The following is a 22,130-nucleotide window of genomic DNA, read 5'->3' on the forward strand; positions in this document are numbered from 1 at the left end:
TTATTAAATCTAGGTTAAAAATGTCCCACTTCAGTTGCATGAAAAGTTCAATCCAGGAGACGCTACCCTGGAAAGAAAATTATTTCACATCCTAAATTAGCATAAAAGTGGAATTGACCTACAAGGAGTGTGATCAGGCCTCAGCTAAAAATACCAGCACAGAAAGTGTTGTGGGTTATATCCTTCTCCTGTCATAGCTGAGGAGGAAATTCCCTCTGAGCTCACTTGGGTCAGTAATTTACCCTTTGAGCTTTGCATTCCAGTTAAGCATACCATCAGAGTTCTTCCTCCTTCGTCCTTAGTCACTCTCAATCTCTTTTCTTTCTAAATTTTTGCTCATCTGCTTGCAGTTTTGTCCTCTTTCCCTGGGACCTATATTTTAGTTTTATTTCTAAATTATGTTATCTGCATTACGCACTGCTGGATCACAGGAGGGAAGGGAGAAGTGGGAAGTGTTTGCTCAGAGTTGGGAGCAGTGTTACAAGCACGTGTCTGCAGGGTGGCAATCACAGAGCACACACTTCACTGTCAGCTGCAGGTGACACAGTCCTAGAGGCAGGATGTAAAACCTTCCTGCTGGAATAGCACCATTGGGATTTCACAGTCCTCACCTGTAAAAGAGATTCAGAACAGAAAACATCTATTGATGTATAACACAAAAAGAGGGGATTCTTTCCACATGACCCTTGTGTCCATGGAAAATGCCATTGTAAAACACAGATTTCATCCTGAAGTGACTTCTGCAAGCTTGAACTCTGTGTTGCTGTAAAAAGAAAGCCTGATTTTTCCCCAGATGGACAGCTTACGAAAGTCTCTATTATTCTGTCTTTCATAGGGTTTCTGGAGGAGAACTCTTTGAACGGATCATTGATGAAGACTTTGAACTGACAGAGAGAGAGTGCATTAAATACATGAAGCAGATTTCAGAGGGAGTTCAATACATTCATAAGCAGGGTATTGTCCACTTGGATTTGAAGCCAGAAAATATTATGTGTGTCAACAAGACTGGTACCAGCATCAAACTCATTGACTTTGGTCTCGCAAGAAGATTAGGTAATGAATTCTCTGCCTCTTTCACTATCATGGGGGAAAGGGCAGGACAAGCAGTAATTCATGCTATCTATTATATAGAAAGTAAATGTTTCCTATAAATATCTCTGGTTTTAGGGAAAAATAAAAAAGGGAAAAAGAAGACATTCAAGAATGAGAGTAGGACAGCTCATCTGCAAGAGGAGTTTGCAATGAGGTGTACAGAATCTACCTGTCTTTTACCACAGCAGGGTGTCCCTGTAGATTCCACCTAAAATACTAATATTAAAAAATATTTACATTTGGTACCATAAAGCACTAACTCTCTAAGTAAATACTTCACGAATACTACAAATCCACGAAACTTTTTTAACAGCAGAAATTAAGGTGATGCTCTAGCAGATTTTCAGATAATTACAGTAATTTTACATTTTCCCGTCATTTTTATAATTTCTTATCATAAACAGCAGGATATTGTCATACATGTTAAACATAAGAGGAATTCTATAAAGAGCTGTGTAATAGCACTACTTAAAAATAATGCAACAAGAGGAAATTCCATTTGACAAGCCCTTCCTCTTCCTACGCTGCTTTTTGCTGCTTTCCATCATTCATTTTCATCTAAGCTTCCAACATGATCTGCAGCTTGAAAGCCAAAGACCTCCAAAGGTTCTTGTCTTCATGTTGTTCAGCTCTAAAAAGCAGCCCTTCAATTGTATTTTCAGTGTTAAACAATACTAACATCCCACACTGATTTTTTTTATACCTTGTATTTTCTCAAAACAAATAAAAATCATTCCAGGAATTAGAAGGAAGAAAAATACTTTATGAACCTGTTACACTGGGAGAGCTGAGATTTGTGGTTCTCCTGACATTAATTGATTGGGACAACTTATTTGAATTCTTACTCTCTATATAACAGGGTTCACAGCTGGATTCTTACTTGAAATCTTTTTCCTTCCCTCTTTGAAAAAGTAATTTAAAAAGTTTTAATACTTATTTAAAAGTAAATAATTGTTTTTGAGAGAGTACAGGTGAAAAACTACCCCCTACCTTCTGTTATCTGCCTAAATGCAGCTCATGCTACTTCTTTTGACACCTAAGTATCAGAGTACTGCATTCCCAAGAATATAATTTTACTAAAACAAACCAGGATTGGTCTGTTGAATGAATAAAGGAAAAGAAGTCTGCTTTGAAGAATTTTAGATAATCTGCTCCAAAAGTGTATTAAATGAATCTTGGTCACGAGAACGCTAAGATGTTTATTTTATTTATTAAAAAAAGAGATCACTGCCATTTCTGTTCCTTCACCAATATAGAGCCAGTAGTGTTCTGGAAACATGAACTGATTTAGTTCTTGTTCAGGAAACAGATGAACTGTTAACTAAGTTCCAGTGCTGGTATTTTTGTGTGAGAGGTGTGGGAAAGATTTCAGCCCATGGTGTTCCAGCTGTCAGCCTGAAAACTGTACATTTACTGCTGCACTGAGTGGATTTCATCAACAAGAGATATAAAGTAAACATGGAATGGCCTTTTTATAGAAACTTCTTCAGCTACCTTTTTAACTTCAGACCACAGTTAAACCCACGTTTAGCTAGCAGAAGATCCTATTTTCAGCAGCCTGTTCACATCCACCAGCTTTTCCACTTTCCTGTTAATCTTGTGCCATCACAGTGCATGGCATGGCTGACAGCAACTTGTGAGCTGCTCCACTCATGCCATAGGTAGGAAATTTCTAAACTCCAGACAACTTCTCTCAATGTAGAAGGATGAAAGCTGTGGGCAATAATGCTGATTCTGATTTTACATCCATTTGGCTTAATATGCTGCTAATTCTTGCTAAGTTCCATTGTAGGTATTTGCTACTCAGCAGCCTGCCATTCTGGGTAACTCCATCGTGGGTGGCATTCTCTAAGAAGAGAAAGGTCCCTTCCATTCCATGCCCAGCAAGCATAAGCACTGTTTTAATTGCAAAACAACAATTGTAACATTTCAGTTAAGATGATTTCCAAGAGTGGAAAGCAACATTTACTGATTCATTTACTTACAAAAATAGCTAAAAACACTTCACTAATGCCTGCTTCTTGACAGTTGTCTTATGTGGTGCACTGAGGGCACATTCCTCCTCCTTGTGTTCCTTCAAGCTTTGTGACTTTGAAATTGGCTGTCAAATTCACTTTGACATTGATAGATGTGGGATTGGAGCCTTCATCCTACAGACCTGACCCTGACTGAGCAGAAACTGCTCAGCCAAGGGATTGATGAAGGGAGCAGTGGCTGATTCTGCACTTCAACTTCTGAGCTTTAACTTTCTGTAACTAATGGAAACTAGTGCCTCTAAATATTCAGTTTTTTGATCAGCTTTGAAGATATTAGGATCAGTTCCTTCTGCAGTCATCTTCTGCAGCTAATTAGTTCCCTTGCACTGTCAGGAAATACCAAAGCTGCAGTGGGATATTTTCCTGACCTTTTTTGGTGTGCTGAGGAACACATGTAGAAAATTGTTTAAGATAAACTTCTTGAGGAGAAAGAGAATGGTTTTTGAGAACTGTAAAGATATATTTTTAAATCAGTTGATTATATACAGTGTCAGCAACAGTTTCCAGCTAGCTTGTCAGCTTTCTATCTGAACTAAGGGATATCCAAATACAGATCTTACTTGTGTACTAAGCTTGTAAACAACTGGGTAAAAGATTTGACATATTGCTGCACAGAAAGGGTCTTACTCTGTTCCTTTCTTGTTTCTTTTATATACAGAAGATGTTGTGTCCATTGTTTCACACTCATGCTTGCACTCAAATGCCATGTTTTCAAAAAAAAACCCCCACATTTCTCTGACCTGGGGGCAGCACATTTCATACACCAGCCTTTTGCAAACACAGTTGCTCATGGTAGTTTACACCATGCACAGAAAAGCCTCCAAACTTGGATGTGAAAATCTGAGCCTGAGAGTTGGATCACAATGAAGATTTTAGAAAACAGGTTCATTGTGAAAAATTTCAGTAATTTCTTTAAAGGACAGTTTGGAAAAAAAATGTAAGTCTTTAGCATGAAGGCAGATGGGAAAATGGAATCTTAGGCTTCCTGTTGTCACTTCAATAAAGAAGGTGATCTCTCACTCCTCATTGCCACTGTGGGGAACCACATTGCCCTTCTTTTAGGCTAAGTTATTTTAGATGCCATGTTAGAAAAAGTATCATACATTTTTGACTAAGAAAACTCTGGTTATGTAACTGTAGGGATATTGTGGAATACTTTTTGAATGTGCTTTTTAAAGGATAGACAGAGAGCAGGAGGGTCTTGATGTTGGGGAATTTGCATGGGAGGATCTGGGTAATTTCCTGCAGCTGCTCCCAGGTATCCTTCTTTCTGTTTCCGAATCTAAAAATGGTGGGAGCAGGGAAAATATGTGAAAATGAGGTTTCTGCAATTAATTTACTATAACCATGGTTATAGTAAATTTTGAACAGAGCAAAAAAAGGATTCAAAAGGAGACATGCATTTAAAATGGGAAACTTGCACAGCTGCAAGTGAATTGTTGTGGTTGTGCTCAAAAGTTGCCTCAAGCACAGTGTTCAATCATTAGGCAGTTATTAACCCCATAGGTATTTCAGATTTAATTTGGTAAATTGGGGATTTGGGTACCTCAAAAGAGCTCAGGTGTTTGATTGCATTTCATAAATGTCTTTCAGCGGAGCTAAATTTGGGAGTGGGGTCTGTACTGGGATCAGTATTTATGTTGCAAAACTTGGTAAATTAAGTTCTGGTAAATAAAAATATTCGATTCTGATTCAGTGTTGTGGACAGGTTGCTTCTTTTGTAGACTCCTCAAAACTTTGATTTGCTGCTGTTTGAGGATTTTTTAGCTTTTCTGTTGATTGCAGAGTTGCAAATCCCTGTACTCCTGGTAACCTTAACAGGAGCAGGACTGGAACGTGTTACATCTGTTTGCCTTCCCATCCATATCTGTTTTGTTTAGATGATAATCTCTTTGGGAGAGCAGTGGTTCCTCACTAGGACATTCTGCTGTGCCTAATCTGGCTGCTGCTCTTGCACAAAAGATAAACCTAATGCAATGAATCTCACTTAAGGCATACACTGATGGTTCAGACAGATATGCAGACTGGACACGAGTTTCTCAGTCTAAATCCAAGTCTGTTTCAAGTCAGATACAATTTATATTCTGACGTTTTTATGTTTTTACAATACAATTCTATTACTGGTATGTAGGTTTGTTTTTTCCCCCAGTACCTAAACTATACTTTAGATTTCTTTCTTCCTGACCTTGCTTTTTCTTTTCTTCTTCCCATCAAACTTAGAACAAGCACTGATAAAAATGAGCCCACTATTTGCCTAAGAATTTCTAGTTTAATGACTCTGTGTTTCACGCTATGCTAGGGGGTAGACATATCACTCACTTGCACACAGACAGCATAATCTGGCAGCACTTGGTTATGAACAGGTTTTTCTTTTACCTCCATCACTGTATTTTCCAGTAGGGAAATACTGGTGGGTCAACACAAAGCAGTTCACATGTCTCATTACTTCATTTTTTCATTTCATATTGGAAGCTGTAGCTTCACTATAGATCATTTTAAAAGCATCCACAGAGTGTTTAAGCAGAGAGAGTCCAGAATACCTGTGTTACAGGCCAGCTGAATAGGAGTTTGGAGCAGCTGGTGACTGTCAGCTGGTGATTTGTGCTTCCCCTTGACCACAGGTGTGCTTGTAGGCAGCCTGGTTTTGAGAGGATGCCCAAGTCCAGTTTTACCTGTGAGGTAATGATCTGACTGGTGTACATCATCTGCTCCTTCTCTTCTTTCACTGCTGGTCTCACTTCAAATTTAAGAGGCATGCAACCCACTAGTGATTTTCCTTCCTGTTTACCCTAGAAGAAGGTGTTGGATCTAAATAGTTTTTTACTACTGTTATAATTTTAATGCTACTGGTTCTTTTTACCACAACATGCAGAACCCCGAGCTTTGATAAATGTTCAATAATTTGTGAAATTTGTAGCTTCTTTCTGACACTGGAGTCCTGCAGTTCTCTTGTGCAACTGCTAAAGGAATGGAGGCTCAAACTCGTTTTACTTCAGGATATACAAATCTGAATTAAGTACTGATGGCTCTCCTTTTTCATAGATTTGGTCTTGTGGAAGCTCCTTGTAATAGGAACCTTCTTATGTGCCTTATGCAGTGCTGTGTGCTTGAGGATGCTTAATAAATAATTCTTTATTGCTAGACATGTACCAGATAAGGAAACAGCAACTCAGGAATCATTTATTTCTTCTGATACAGATCTTTAACAAAATCACGAATAATAGGGCAAATCTGGTTTTCCAGTTACTGGGCAATACCTGGTTTTTAAAAATCTCTATGCAGCATTTAATGGTTTTCTCTTTCATTCTTCACAGAAAATGCAGGTTCTCTGAAAGTTCTCTTTGGGACACCTGAGTTTGTGGCTCCAGAAGTTATAAACTATGAACCTATTGGATATGAAACAGATATGTGGAGTATAGGAGTTATCTGCTACATTTTGTGAGTACTTTTCTATTCTTAAATTCACAAATCCTGACAGTTGCTGAACATACAAAATTTTCATTAACTTCTGAAGTTTTCAGGCCTTTTTTTTTGTAATTAGCACCTCCAGCATGTTCTCTGAAGGGTGCAATTGGTAAACTGCAGAATTGGCAGTTGCAGAAACTCAGCTATTTGGTGTTTAATCTCTTATTACATAAACCAGCAACGCTTCACCTCATTAAAAAATACAATGCGACTGTTTTTATTATTAACTTCAAACTATTTTTCCTTTCCTGATGTTAAAGGGAAATATTTGAGTGTGCACTAGTAACCATTAATTACCATTATTTTATTCCATGAGAGAAAACTTTTGTGAAACTTTGGGGTCCTGTGGCACACACCGAAGCATCCCAGCATTACCATATCTGTTCACAGTGCATTTTAATTTATTACCGAACACAAGCCACTGTATAAATACATTTTATAAGCAGCATGGATTAAGCTTATGGAAACACTTTAGAAGATGGTTGGCTGCAGCTCTTGGTTACATATTTGAGTATTAGATTTGATTTTTATATATTATTTGATACAGCATGCTTATAAACATCAGTGAATCTAGAGGAATTTATATGGAAATAGTATCTCCATGCCTAGACCAGCAAGTGGTTTTCTTCCAGCAGTGATTTTACACATTCAGTGCCATATAAACAAGTGAAAAGAGAAGCTTAGATTGCAGCATGGTTCTTTCTCCCTTGTTCCAGCTTTAGTAGCCAGTCAGGGGCAGATCTACTTTGCATTGGTTCTTCTAAAGACTCCTCTCAATACCTTTATTCCTTTATTAAAGAGCAGCTCCCGCTCCTTGACCTGGCAATGCACAGTTGTATGCCTCGCTTTTACTCAGTTGTTCCCTGCTTTTCTCATGAGCCTGCACTTGTTCATGCTCTTCCCATTCCAAAACCGAGCAACACAATTTCCTTACTTGGCCTATGCCAAAGCTACCACATCAACTCCCTCTTACTCCCGGCAAAGCCTCGGGATATTTCTGTTATCTTCAATTTCAGACGCGAAGCGTGCTCCACGCTTCGAGGTCACTTCGCTCTGCCAGTTTATTTACAGAACTTCTATTTTCCATTCAGTCCCAAGCACTCCTTTGCGAGCTCCGTCGGAGGTTCCGCGGCCGCAGCCCAGCCCGGCGGCAGCGCGGTGCCTCGGTGCTGCAGCGCCGCCCGCAGCCCGCCCGGCCCCGCCCGGCCCCGAGCGCTCCGGGGCCGCACCGAGCGCTCCGGGGCGAGCACCGAGCGCTCCGGGGCGGGCACCGAGCGCTCCGGGGCGGGCACCGAGCGCTCCGGGGCCGGCTCCGAGCGCTCCGGGGCGAGCACCGAGCGCTCCGGGGCCGCACCGAGCGCTCCGGGGCGAGCACCGAGCGCTCCGGGGCCGCACCGAGCGCTCCGGGGCCGCACCGAGCGCTCCGGGGCCGGTACCGAGCGCTCCGGGGCCGGCACCGAGCGCTCCGGGGCCGCACCGAGCGCTCCGGGGCCGCACCGAGCGCTCCGGGGCCGCACCGAGCGCTCCGGGGCCGGCACCGAGCGCTCCGGGGCCGGCTCCGAGCGCTCCGGGGCCGCACCGAGCGCTCCGGGGCGGGCACCGAGCGCTCCGGGGCGAGCACCGAGCGCTCCGGGGCCGCACCGAGCGCTCCGGGGCCGCACCGAGCGCTCCGGGGCCGGTACCGAGCGCTCCGGGGCCGCACCGAGCGCTCCGGGGCGGGCACCGAGCGCTCCGGGGCGGGCACCGAGCGCTCCGGGGCCGCACCGAGCGCTCCGGGGCGGGCACCGAGCGCTCCGGGGCCGCACCGAGCGCTCCGGGGCCGCACCGAGCGCTCCGGGGCCGCACCGAGCACCCCGGGATGCAGCCAGGGCTGCCGCTGCTGCGGAACAGCAGCAGACACAAAGCGAAGGGAACAAGGCGACCTGCCTTGCCAAAAAGACCAGTCTGCTTCTTCCCGGTTTCTCTGTGCCACGCGGGATATTTGGATGCTGCACCCTTCAGCTGATGGGTTTGGGTGATCGGATATGTCTTGTGAAATATGTTATGAAATTACTTGTTTGCTAAGGTATACTCAAGATCATTTCACCCATCATGAGGGGAAATCTGCATTACCCAAACACAATGAAAAATATTTATTTTGATGCACTGCTATTGCCACAATAATAATTAGTGGTGATAATCAGCTTTTGTCTTTCTTGCTGTAAGAATAAAGTAATAGACATTAGGGAAGACCCATGAGTCATCACTTGGCTTTACTTCTCCACCCCAGACTGCTCCCAATCTCTTAACTTTCTTACAGCCCAGTTATTTTCACAGACCCACAACTATGAGCCATTATCCAAAATGAACTATCAATCATCATTACAGAACGCAAATGAAAGTCAATGGGAACAGAATCTCTCTTTACTTGCAGCTATGCTTTCCTGTTTTGATTGTAAGCCCAGAACTACCAAATCTTGAACCTGAAGTGCAAGACACACTCACTTGGTGTCTGTCTCACACACCATCACTGTGCCCATCACCTGGGCATGTGCATCCTCTCTCCCCTGCTGTAGGAGTGGGGCCATGCAGGCAGAGGAGAGCACTGGACGTAAGGGCAGCTCTGCTAGAGGCAGCTGATGGGCCAAAGCTGCTGTGCCCATCCTCTGTCCCAGGGGAAACAGCAGGGAGCACATGGCAGCATCACTTGACAACACCTGCCTAGAAAGTGACTGCCACGGAAAGTGTTTCCATGATGTGTGCACAACAATGGATACAAACAGGCTTTAGCAGAGAGCTGCTAAAGTGATCTCTGTGAGTGAAGGGTCTTCCCTGCAGAGGAATAAATGGTTGGGATGTAATCTTAAGTAGAAAGCAGGGTGACAGCACTTCTCCAAAACCCCACAGCAAAACCTCTCCCCATCCCTCTGCTATGCAGATGTAAGTACAGATATTGCACTCCCTGCTGAGATGCTGCATCTGTCTTCCTTATGGCAAGACTGATTTAATTCCATCCTACAGTTCATGGGTTCCCTTTCCACATTTCTAAACTACATCTTAAATCCTTTTTATCTTTCTGGATAACTTACTCAGTCCTGTCTCTTCATCTGTCTTTGTTCTTCCTTAAATTTTCGTTCGTATTCCCCACCTCATGTTTTTTATCTTCCACTTTTATCTTGTACTCTGTCCTGTTCTGCATCACAGTACTGTTCCACATACTTAAGTTGATCTATTGCCTTTGAAATAACAGGCCGCAAATATTATAGCTTGTGTATATCATCTCCATTTATGTCTATTTCAGTGTCCCTTTCTGCATTTACAATAATCTTTATGTAATGAAGGTTAAACCTCCTGAATTCCTTCTAGCTCTTTCTATTCCATTTATTCTTCTGGGCATTGCTGAATTTGCATGTTTTTTCTAATTCTAGTTCTTTTCTGATGATCAATTTGTATAGTCATTGTTTTTAATATTTAGTAATCTGAAACAATTTCTAGTTTTTGTTTTCAGTCTAAGGTTTCAGCACTGCAAGGGCGTACATTGAATGAGGGTTGCCCTTTTCCTTCTGGCGCCAAAGGATCCAAGTAGATTCAGGGAGGAATTGTCTGTGGCTGATTCAAACCCCTGCTTGTGTTCCAATGGTTCTCGTTGCTTTATCAGTGCCAGGCTGTGTTTGTCTTTTCAGTGTAGTTGATCTCTGTCAATTAATTTTTTTTAATATACTTTATCTTGGGCTGTGTTTTAATATCACATTTGATCTTACTGTATACTCTTTCCCTTCAGCACCTTCCTAACAGCACACAGCCCAATTCCTCAAACATTCCCTTTCCCTTCTATCCATTGTGTCATTCATCTCTGCTGTTTCCCCTCCCTTGTTTGGCAGTTTGGGTTTGTTGAAAGATCCTTCAGCGTCGTTCATCTTTTGGGTGTTCTGGCTTGGAACGTGGATAAAGCAAGGCTCCACTGGCTTACAGTCGGCTCCATGTCATGTTAAATTTATACCTCTTTATATTAAAGATGGGAGAGCACTCCTTGTTCTTTCCTTAAACCAAGTTAGGAAGGCTTCAATGTCAAACTGCACAGCTCAAAAGAAAATGTTTTATTTGTTCAGTGGCACTGGCAAACTATGATTCCTCATTAATCCACTGGGCATGTGAAACAAGGAGGAGAAAAGCAATAACACCCTTGCTTCAGCAATGAGCTGTCTTCCTTTACATGGGCTCAGTGGTCTGCTTCCTCCAGAGAGCACCAGTGTGAGCTAAGTGTTCCATGTGTGTGTCCCTGACAAAGTATCCTCAGACTATTTATTTGCTGTAGTTCACTTGAAAAAGAATTAATTTTCTACATGATCTCAAGGTGCAGGTGTCATCACATGCTTATTTGACATGCCCTGCACATGTTTATCAGAAGTGCCAGCAGTCCCAGGCAGTTGGAGCTGCAAGCACTGCTTGCAGAGGAACTTTCACAGTCTGACCCTTTGAGACAAGCAGCAAAGCCAACTTCCCTGGATTAGTGGGAGGCTTAATGCAAAGATTTCCAGTTGAAATGCCATGATGTTTGCTACATAGGCAATAAAATTTGCATCCACATTGGACCCTTTTCATCGTAACATTTCTATGTCTGCACTCAGAGCTTTGTTAGAACAGACCAATAAATGTTAAGGAACTCCTAGAGGATAAAATATATTTCTTCTTTATTTAGGAGTGGAAACTGTGAAAGACTTTCTAAACAAATGGTTCTTAACATGCCAGGAAGATGCCTGGTAAAGTAACTGGAAAAATGTTTTCAGTAAACAGCCTGCTGCTTGTCTAAGAGTAACTTCACAGTGTAAGCTCAGAGTTAATTTTCTGGAGCAGTAGCTCATCTTTATCACTTCAGCATTCCAAAAAGAAATTGTTTCCATTATCTGTCAAAAGAGTTGCTGGACCATTATTACTTTAAATGGCTATTAAGAAATGAACCAAGACTTTGGTCAGTGAAATCTGTGCTAGAGATAAAAATTGTTGGCTATAATCTACACTAGTTGCTGGATTTTGATTTCTGACTATAGACAAGGATCTAGTTCTCCTTAGAAGTATTTCCACAACAAGGCAACTGATTCACAGTGTAAAAGTGTAGGAGAGAGAGAAAAATATTTTAGCTTTGTAAATCTGCAACAGCACATTCAGAAATACAAAAATAGGTTCATTGAAAAGTTTGAATGGGCACTGTTACACTGGTGTTCAGAAATGACAAAGTGAGTGGAGGCTTAACTGAGATCCACTTGGTGATTTACAAAATGCATGGGATCGAGCAATCCTACCACAGCATTTAAAATTTTATCAGATAATTCTGTTGTACAATTCTAAAATTAAAAAAAATACACATACACACACACAAATAAAAACAACAACCAAATATTTTTTTTCTTCTCTAATCTTCTCATCCTTTAATTTATCCTCACCTTTCAAAAGCTGTGTGGGACATGCAGTACATGTGCTGCCTCTTACACCACTATGGAGCAGTGGTGTTTCCACATGAAGCAACACCCCTGTACCTAAAGCAGGCTTTTTAGTATACATATGATCTCTCACTACTGCACCTTTAACCTCTGGAAAAAGGCCAAAATCTTGTCCAATGTAGTGCAAGAGCTGCACAGCACTATTTGTGGTAATACTGTGCAGAGGTCACCTCTGACATACTTCGATCAAGTATTGAAGGGAAATGGGATTGTTGTTGCTCCAGCCGCCCAAGTGTGGGTACAGAGCTTAACTGGATGAAGAGAAAATGTACATCCCCTCTTTTGACAATGAGCTAAAGGAATACTTCACAGACCTGCCTGTATGAGCTGCTGCCTTGGCTGAGACTGTTGGTCTTGCCACAAGGTAAAAATGAGACAAACCAGCAGTCAGTATGTGGAACCCAAAATCAGAACTGTGGTCTGCACGAGATTTTTTCATTGCTAAAACATGATGGAGAACACTGACATTGTCATAACTGAGCAAATGGTTAGATGCTGCAGAGGAGGTGGGTTTGAGGCCCTGCAGGAATGCTTTGTGGTCCCAGGACAGAGATTCCTGGATGGACCTGGCCGTGAGGGCTGCAGGGGTGCGGGCAGAGCAGAGCCTCGCGCTGCCCGCAGCTGTGCCAGCTCTGCAGTGCTGCCCTGCCAGGCACAAACCTTCTCTCCTCCAGTAAAGCAAGTGTCAAACACAGGAACAGTCATGCTAAAAAGGCTTCGTGGGGCATTTCTGGTACATTCATCTTTCAGCTTTTGGTAACTTGTCCTGTTATATCTTCATAAATGGGTTTATGCCACCTTACCCATTTACAAAGTTAGGATTCACTGCTGCATTCGAGTGCACCACATATAATGGAAAGTAAGACAGCAAATATATTCAGTTCTGATTTACCTTGTTCTGCCTGAGAATAAACAAATCTTTTATCTTCAGCTCATGTATTATTACTAAGAAGTTTCTGAAGTACACACGTAAGATTCTAGAGTCTGCTGTACTGCACACAACTTCCAGAAATGGTAAAAGATTTAGTGTCTGCTCTGTGTGAGACTTCAAAGAGTGTGTTTCTGCTTTGCTTATAAAATAAAATGCTTAGGAACAAATCAGATGTTGAATGTAATAAGAGCCTAAAATTAAGCAAAATGACTTTGAAGGAGATCATTCTAATATTATTAATCTAATAGCTCACTTTATTTGACCCCAATCTTTTTTTAACCAGTCTGTTCTGTGATATTCACTGGCACCATGATATTCATATAGTATTATTTCCATGTAGTGTTTTCAGAACCCTAATAAGTTATAGTTGTTCTTCTATATTTAAAAAAAAAAAGGAGCAGTGCTGGTTAAACACAACTGTACAGAGAAATCAAATAATGTCTGTAAAAATTCATGAAGAATAGGTTATTCTGTAAATAGCATGCCAGGAGGACCGGGAAAAGTGAATAACTTGTAGTTCTAAGGAATAAGTAACCTTTCACCTCTTAAGTTTTTACTGAAAGTGTGATATATGCAGGCATCAAAAGTATCCAGATGCACAGTGTAATAAAGGATAATGCTCGACTGGAGAAAGAGACTGCAAAAATGACACCATGATGTTCTATAATTGCCTTTCACTGGCAATTCATCAGTTATATTGTATAAAAAGCCTTGGAAGCTCAACTTAGGTTATAGGAGAGCATTATTTCCATTTCATGCATCATCATGATGGAGGGAGAACATAAAGACCAAATTACTTCTGCATGCATCTGCATAACTCCACAGCCTGCAGTGATGCAGCATTGTTTTATCTGTCTGTATAATTCAGGGTGGGTTTGTTTACAAAATACCGTTGTGGATTTCATTATTTCATTATGCACCTTTCTTCTTGGGGTCTCTCTGAAGGAGTAAGTGGAATAAAATGTACAAAAAACCCCTTGATTTGACACTAAAGCAGCAAAATCACCCTGAAACTAAATGATCTCCAGATGTCCCTTCCAACCCTAACAATTCTGTGATTCTGAGGAAATGTCATGGGGGAAAAAAGGATATTCCACCAAATTTGGTGCGAAAAATCCAGTAATAGTTATGCAGAACTAGACAAGTCATATAACAAACTACTTTGCTCCAATTTAATCTAATTTTAATTCTAAAAAATGTCGTGGGAAAAGAGAAGGAAACTAGAAAAATGTGCCTTTCAGTTTTGCTGGCAAACTTCTAGTTTCCTTCCCATAAGACTATCTTTAGTTTTGAGGCCTTTTTAATTTAATTTAGTTTTTGAAGCAAGCTTTTTATTTGTAAAGAACTGCAGAGCATGGGAGATGTCACACATGATTTTAACTTGCTCCTCTGGTAAATTGACGTGGTTTGTTCTGTGTCTGTGTCTGCTCTGTCCCCAGGGTCAGCGGACTTTCTCCTTTCATGGGAGACAACGACAACGAAACCCTTGCCAATGTCACCTCAGCAACATGGGACTTCGATGATGAGGCTTTCGATGAAATCTCTGATGATGCCAAGGACTTTATCAGCAATCTGCTGAAGAAAGACATGAAGTAAAGCCTGGACTTCCTTGCTGCACTTTCTGTGCTTGCATTAGCTGGAGTTGCTATTCGTGTTTCCCCCCTGTGCATCTCCCCATGGCTGCAGCACCTCTGGCCATACTTTATAAGGAGCTGTGCGTGCCTGCCCAGCTCTGCCTGTGCTGCTCTTTATTTCACTCACAGGGTGCAGGGGCTCAGTGGAGCTTTTGCTTCAATTGCTGGCTGTTTGTGCTCTTCCCTCCCTCGGGCAAGGTGCACCCAAGGCTTTTGTGTGGCCCCTCTGATCCCCACTCTTGCTGACACACAATCCTGTGTGACACGTTCTGTCTTGCTCTGAATGGGCTGTGGTTCTGCCTTGTGTCACTTTTAAGTGTGGTACCTCTGAGTAGGCAGCTTCCCTATAAATGTAGTAATTGGGCAAGGAAAAAAGAAAATCAGAGTTGGAAATGCTGTTTGCAGAAGTGCCTGAACGAACCAAGGAAAGAAACATTCTTCTTCCAATAAGCTTGCAAGTGGATGGATGGAGAACAGAGGGTTACTTACATGTGCGCCCTGAGCAAAGTGAAGAATAGGCATGGCGAGAGATTTGGACATTTCTGTTTTGTTAGATGTTCAGGAGGCTATTAAGTGGTGGGATGGGGAAATCTCTGTAAGTAAAAGAAAGGAGATCTGGGACAGGGTTCTGCCAGCATGAAGCAGCTGAATCACTGCCATTGTGGCTCTGCTTTATGTGTTCCTTGCCTAAAACATATGGCTTTTCCTGCTTTGTTTTATAATATTTTATTAACACTTAAAAATGCAGTTTTCTCTCAAAAAGTTTTCTCTCAAAAAGATCTACAGAAATTATGAAAGTGAGTTTAAGAAGTTAGAATGGCTGGGAAAGCAAAACCATGTGATTTTTTGTTACTAAATTTAGGAAACGGAAAAATCAGCTCCCAGCAAAGAGAGCACAAAATAATGTTACAGCAGGTAGGTTCCTCTCTTGTTATTGGCAACACTGACTGTTCTTCTTATACAAAAACAGGAGTCGCTTAAATTGTACTCAATGTCTTCAGCATCCCTGGCTGCAAAAAGACACCAAAAACATGGAAGCCAAAAAACTTTCCAAAGATAGGATGAAGAAATATATGGCCAGAAGAAAATGGCAGGTAATGAAGAGGATGTGGAATTGGGCTGGATAGCCTAATGAGTCTCTTTATTTTTAGTGTTTATGATTCTGGGGAACGTGTCACATCAGGGGGTTTCTGCTGCTGGTGAAAGCTTTGGTCTGGCCAGGGTGGGAATGCAGGACAGCTCTGGCATGGCCAGGGTGGGAATGCAGGACAGCAGGTCTGGTTCCTGCAGCTGGGCAGTAGGAGGGTGCTTAGCTGCACATGAATTACACAGGATAATCCCATTTCAGGCTACTGAAAGGCATGAGCTCAAGTATAGTTTTTTCTACTCCTCTGGAGGGTACAGCTCTCTCTTCCCTGCCCTCTCCATGCCACTGAGAACTGGAGGATTGTGTAATTCTTAACAAACCTGAACGGTTCATGTAAAACTTACCTGCCTGGCCTCCCTAAAGGTACCTAAATTTGTGGCAGTTTCATTCTACTAAGTCAAGAGTTCTGTCCTGTTGGAACCTCCCCGGCTTCCCATGCATTCAGTCAGACTGGTTTTCTGTAACATATTCAGTCTCCCTATCTTCTGTTTTCCTAATGCTGTAACTGGAGTAGCAGGTCTATCTGTGCCACATGAGATGCTGTGTGAAATCCTGGGTCCTTTTGAGTAGCCTACAAAATACTAATTTGTGTAGTTCTACTTTATATTCCCTCTCACATTCTACTCATTTGTTGAAGCTCATGCAATACAAGTGTCTGTACTACAGCCCTCATAGTTTGAGCATGTTTTAATAGCCTGGTGGTTGATCCTGGGTCCTGTCAGAGGTCTGCTCCCATCATGCAGATGGTGCTTTCTCATTCATTTCCTATCAGCTCGTTATCCATGTTGGATGAAATTCAGCCCAGCCCAATAGGCTGTGGAGAAAGGCGTTCCCCACCAGAGTTCAGTTCCAGTTACACAGGACAGGGCTTCTCTGCTGGCCCTCCTCTTGCACAGTGCTTTTTATCCACAGCTAAAAGAGACATTCATTTAGGTATGAGTTCATCAGGGGAAGTTTATATCTGCAACTAAATTTGGTAATTCAGTCCAGCCTGCTCTGTCTCTCCTAGAACAACTGAGCTATATATAAGCAGTTTGTCCACCAATTCCAGTGAGGTTTGCAGAGATCCCAGATAATTTGTCTGAAGCACGATTGTTGCAGAAAATCACATGCCTGTTGGATTGGATTGATCAGAAGCCTTTTCTGTTATGTCTTAGAAAACAGGCCATGCTGTCCGAGCAATAGGAAGACTGTCATCCATGGCAATGATTTCTGGTATGAGTGGGAGGAAGGCCTCTGGGAGCTCACCTACAAGCCCTATAAATGCAGACAAAGCAGAGAATGAAGGTAAGGATTTTTTCTGTCCCATATTTTCACCTGTCTTTGAATCAATCCTACTAAAACTTTTAGGAAATTGCTAGAGACTAATCGAGTTGGATATTACTGCACTCTCTCTGTTATCTTTTTATTTTTTAAAGAAATCTGTCAAAAATTCACTGTTCTTATATTGTTCTGCTTCTCAAAATGTCACAGTTTAAGCACAGGCAGTAAATTTTTTTCTTTTTAAAGCCAAAGAATTAAGGCAGATTTGTCAGCTGCACTTTCTCTGAGTTTGGGAATGCATGTTTATACAAAGATGACAGTGATGTATTGCCTTCTCATGCAAGCAAGCAAGCAATAAAGTATTAACACTTGCTGTAACCATGGCACACACCCTGCATTAACCATCCTCCTCAGACAGGGCATTTAAGGAAATGTCTGCGTTGCTCCTGTAGGTCCCCAGATGAAATGTGAATAGTGGTGTGTAACACTCAGAGGTGCAAATGTTTGACACTGCTGAAAAGCAAGCAATTTTGACAAATCCACATAGACTGTGGGCCTGATACAAGTGGAGCTCATTTATCTCTCCGACTAGAAAATATCCAGGTTTGGTTAGAAACAAATTCAAGGGGAAAATACTGAGGATTTGTAGCATGGTGGCCTTCACATCCATTTCTTTCTATTTATGGCTTGAATCCTTTTCCAGCTGCAAAAGACTGGCACAAAGCAAAGCAGCCAATGTCTTCGCTGTCCCATTAATCTGATAGAATTAAGTGAAATAAAAGATTCTTTCATTATCATCTGGTAATTAATACTAAAATACATGCCCTGTAAAACTGTTCACTACCTCTTTGCTCCCCTCCAGATGCTTTCCTCGAAGAAGTGGCTGAAGAAAAGCCCCACGTAAAGCCATATTTTACTAAAAAAATCCTTGACATGGAAGTTGTGGAAGGAAGTGCTGCTAGATTTGACTGCAAAATTGAAGGTACTTGGAATAAGTGTGTCTGTTTCTTTCTTTCCTTCCTTGTCAACTTTCTGCACTGGGTAATTGTTTTACTTTCTCAGGTTTTACCTCTGTATTGTTGTTGAATTGGTGTCAATTTGCTTTACCAATATCTTCATGTCACAGCACAAAGTGTGGCAATAACAGAAATGATTATATTAAATTATTTATTATTATTTGCTGTTCTGTATTTGCCATAGAACAGAAGTCTCCAAGAGTCCATGTGTGAATCACTAGTTTAGAATAGCAAGTGGGAACTGTCATTTGATTTTTAAGGGAACAATAAGAGCAAGATGCAAAGTAGGAGCATAAATTCCAACAGTATACTCTTAAAAAGTGCCAGCCAGACACCAAGAATTAGGAGGAGGTCAGTGCTCTGAAATGGCAGACCAGTTTCATGTCACCTCAAGATAACTTTAAGCCATACATAAATTTTATTAAAGGCAAACAAGTCCCTAATTGTATATGCATGAGAAGTAAAGATAATATTCTTGTGCTGGTCACGCAAGTCACATCTAGAAAATACTGTTCTGTTGTTTGGGGTTTTTTAATTTATGAGTTCAGGAAAGAAACCTCAGACTGGAATATGCAAAATATAATTTTATGAGAAGACATATAAGGAGCGTGGGCATGGTCAGCCCAAGATTCTAAAGGCCAAGACCACTGGCACTTCTCCTGCAATGAGATTGAACCTTGTGTATCTCAGCTGTGAAATTTGGAAAGAAGAGCTGTGAAACAAAATGGGTAGGGTCAATACCATCCTGCAGGTGTACAAGTTAATTTATAATCTTAAAATGAGGAAATCAGAGAATGCCTCATCGACCTTCTGCTTGTTTCTATGCTCCCAATCTTTGCCTGCCTGGGTTTCCTATCTCACAGTGGAGATGTGAGGATGGATTATTATTGCTGATGGATGCTCAGTGTGGGGCGTACTGCACAAGTAGTGCATGGAATAAAACAGATGGATGTACCACGGCTGATGTTCCAATCTTTGCAGTCTATTGCTGTAATGTTCACTGTGTATTAGGGATTCCTGCACTTTATTTCTGCCCAGTGGGGAGTTATCCTCCCCTCCCAGTCCAGAACTTGGCTGAAACCACAAACCTTCAATTTGTTACAGCAGCCAAGAGTACTGTATAAGGGATTGTTCTGCAGCAGGCATTGTACAGCGCTGCTCTGAGGCTTAGCAGAGCCGTTTCCTTCACAAAAGGCTCTGAAACTCCTGTGGAGATGCACAATCAAAATGCTTTTCTTAGACTTCCTCATTTACCCTAACAAATACAGAAAAGGGGAGTGAAATGTACAGGAAAGGCTGACTTTTAAGGAGCAGATTAAGAGGAAGATTCAGAATAACCACAGCAAAACAACCTGAGAAAGGTATTAAATTGTAAGCCCAAAACAGTTTACCCTTGAAAATCTCAGTGTTGGGAACAGTTGTCTCAGGAGAACTGCAGTGTAACGTGAGCCTCAGATGCACTGTCAGGAGTTCCCTGCTGGCTGATGGCTATGGCACACAAAAAGCTCTCTGCAGGCACTGCTAAGGGACTGGAAGGAGGAATCCAGCCACTACTGCAGTGCTCACGTGCAGTTTTTGCTATTCATAAAAAATAGTTATAGTTAAATGTGAAGTAAAAAAGACTCACATCATCTGTTTTTATTTTCCATAGAAGTCAATGAGATATTTGTCTATCAACACTCTGGCACATCCATACACAGGAATTAAGAGCACAAGGTAATTAGTGCTGAGTTAATGCTCGTTTCTTGCAGTCACTGCTCTCTCTCCCCTCTTGCAGGCTATCCTGACCCTGAGGTGATGTGGTTCAAGGATGATCAGCCTGTCAAGGAGTCCCGTCACTTCCAGATAGATTACGACGAGGAAGGGAACTGTTCTTTAACTATTTCTGAAGTATGTGGGGACGATGATGCCAAATACACCTGCAAAGCTGTTAACAGCCTTGGGGAAGCCACGTGCACCGCAGAGCTCCTTGTGGAAACAATGGCAAAAGAAGGAGAGGGAGAAGGAGAAGAAGATGAAGAGGAGGAAGAATGAAACAAGGCTAAAAAAATACATTTAAAGACTGTCTTTATAAGGCTCAGAAAACCAAGTTATCAAAAGCACCTTGTGTGAAACGTAGGTCTTTGGGGGGTTGTTATTTCAGCATGATCAGTTGATACCTGTTAGGTTTATGTATGGGCATTACTTCAAACCAGCAGGCTTTTTAAGTTGCTAGCATGATTGGATTAACTTTAAGCAAGCCATCAATTAAGTTGCCCAGACCACTTCTAAAATCAAATGTATGGAAACTAAATTATATTCTGAACATCTTAAAGAAAAATAGTCTATTTACTGAGCTCATGGCTCTCTACCATCACTTTTCTCAGCCAAAACCGCAGCTAAGTTGGCTCCCTGAGATCGACTTTAAAGGCATTGTTGGCCAGACATGCAGTGAATCTCTCCAGTCCTGAGGAATAGGCTGAGCTGTATCTTCTGTAAGGGAAGGTTTGACACAGCCAGCATTGTGACTAGTATGCTGGCATGGATCCTTTCTTGTTTGCTTTAAGCAGAGTCTCACAGACCAAACTTCAAACATTTTTCACTGCCTCTGACTGAGGTGAGCTGTTAGTGTCCTTGTATTTCTGGCAAGCATTAAACATCCAGGTGGTTTCCTGAGATACTCCTGATCTTGCTTTTAGCCAGCTGATCCCACTTTGTCACCTTTCCCTTATGGAGCCTTGTCACTTCAGTGCAGTTGCAGCTGCCTACTTAAGAAACACACAGAAAACACAAAGACTGAGAATATTTTCTGTTTCTAGTCAGTCTAATAAAGACTTATGATTCGTATATATGCTGCTATGAAAAAACAGGTTATTGCACAATCAATGATTTCTCTGTGCATGTCTGTGAATGGAATCCCAGGTTAGTTGAAGTTTTACTTGCATTTATTTGGCAATTGCAAAACAGATTTCAACTGATGATAAGCTGGAAACTCCCACGGATTTTTTGAGTAGCCAAAAAGATAGTAGCCTGGATTACAAACTCCTCTATTCTTAGCAATTTCCAAAGAATCTTAACCTATATAGGACCTATTTCTACCTTATGAGCTTGACTGTCTTGTTTTTGTCTTGAACCTGCACCAGTAAGGCTGTTGCGTTTTTTAAAAATGCAGAAAAACAAAACAAAAAAATCCAATCCCCATTTTTTTCTCAGAAATGGTTAACACACTCAGACTTAGTAACTTTGCTTTCCTTTCACAGTATTGGCACTTTTTAAGTTTTTCGTCTTGTTCAGAGGTAATATCAGAGGCTGCAAGGTGGTTATGCATAATCTAAAACCAGTGTGTCTTATATCTATGTATCATTCCAAAAGTGATTCTTTCTCTTTTCCACTTTTTGTGTGTAAAGTGCAACCATTTGCATATCAAAGGTTACCTCTTTTAAAAAAAGACATTACCTTAAATCCTCACCATTAAGTAGTCAGTGTACTTTAATACAGGTGTGTACATTATCAGCCTTAGGTTGTTTGATATTACCTAGTTGTGTATGTGTTTCATATGATTTGCTCTTCTACATTCAAAGCTCAGCTAATGTGAGTGACACAACGGTTTGTAACTGCTTTACTCTTTGTTGCTAAATTCAGATTGCCAGCATGTCTTTTCGATTGATACAAACCTCTTGTTATACTAAACACAGTATTGCCACAATTCCTTATACAGAAAGGTTTTGAATCTGATTTAGAGCATACAGAGCTTTCCTCACTTTTTTTTTTTTAATGTTTTAGGCAACAACGGGGTGTATTTTGTACCTTAATAAAAATATGCTAATGTTCTCCCTGTTTGTTAAACCATCAGAATTGCAAAGATGAGACCGCTACGGCTGTAGTTACTCACGGTTCCTAAATAAATACTACCACAAAGCACACTCCTCGTATGCTCTATTGCAGCGTCCCCGCGTTCACCTTGGCCAAGCCTCTCCTCCTGCCCCTGGGAGCTGCTGGAGCTGCTGGCCACACAAACCCCTGAGGTGGCAACAGTGGAGCCTCCGTGATGTCTGTGGTGCTGCTGCCCTTCCCTGCCCAGCTGGTGCTC

At 41.6% G+C, this 22,130-nt stretch overlaps 1 protein-coding gene across 5 annotated transcripts in view; it reads left to right on the top strand.

Moving 5' to 3' along the window:
* Positions 1 to 21,963, top strand: part of MYLK (myosin light chain kinase) — a 195,598-nt gene extending 173,635 nt beyond the window's left edge. For all 5 annotated transcript variants that reach the window (XM_021526062.4, XM_085584908.1, XM_085584907.1 and 2 more), the window contains 7 exons: positions 836 to 1,053; positions 6,443 to 6,566; positions 14,441 to 14,593; positions 15,606 to 15,729; positions 16,940 to 17,069; positions 17,908 to 18,027; positions 19,839 to 21,963. In XM_021526062.4, coding sequence (XP_021381737.3) covers positions 836 to 1,053; positions 6,443 to 6,566; positions 14,441 to 14,593; positions 15,606 to 15,729; positions 16,940 to 17,069; positions 17,908 to 18,027; positions 19,839 to 20,095 — 1,126 coding nt within the window. In that variant the 3' untranslated portion in view covers positions 20,096 to 21,963. The remainder of the gene's footprint in view (positions 1 to 835; positions 1,054 to 6,442; positions 6,567 to 14,440; positions 14,594 to 15,605; positions 15,730 to 16,939; positions 17,070 to 17,907; positions 18,028 to 19,838) is intronic.
* The last annotated feature ends 167 nt before the right edge of the window (positions 21,964 to 22,130 follow it).

The sequence above is a fragment of the Lonchura striata genome, chromosome 7 (genome assembly GCF_050655825.1).
Source record: "Lonchura striata isolate lonStrDom1 chromosome 7, ASM5065582v1, whole genome shotgun sequence".
Classification (NCBI taxonomy): Eukaryota; Metazoa; Chordata; class Aves; order Passeriformes; family Estrildidae; genus Lonchura; species Lonchura striata.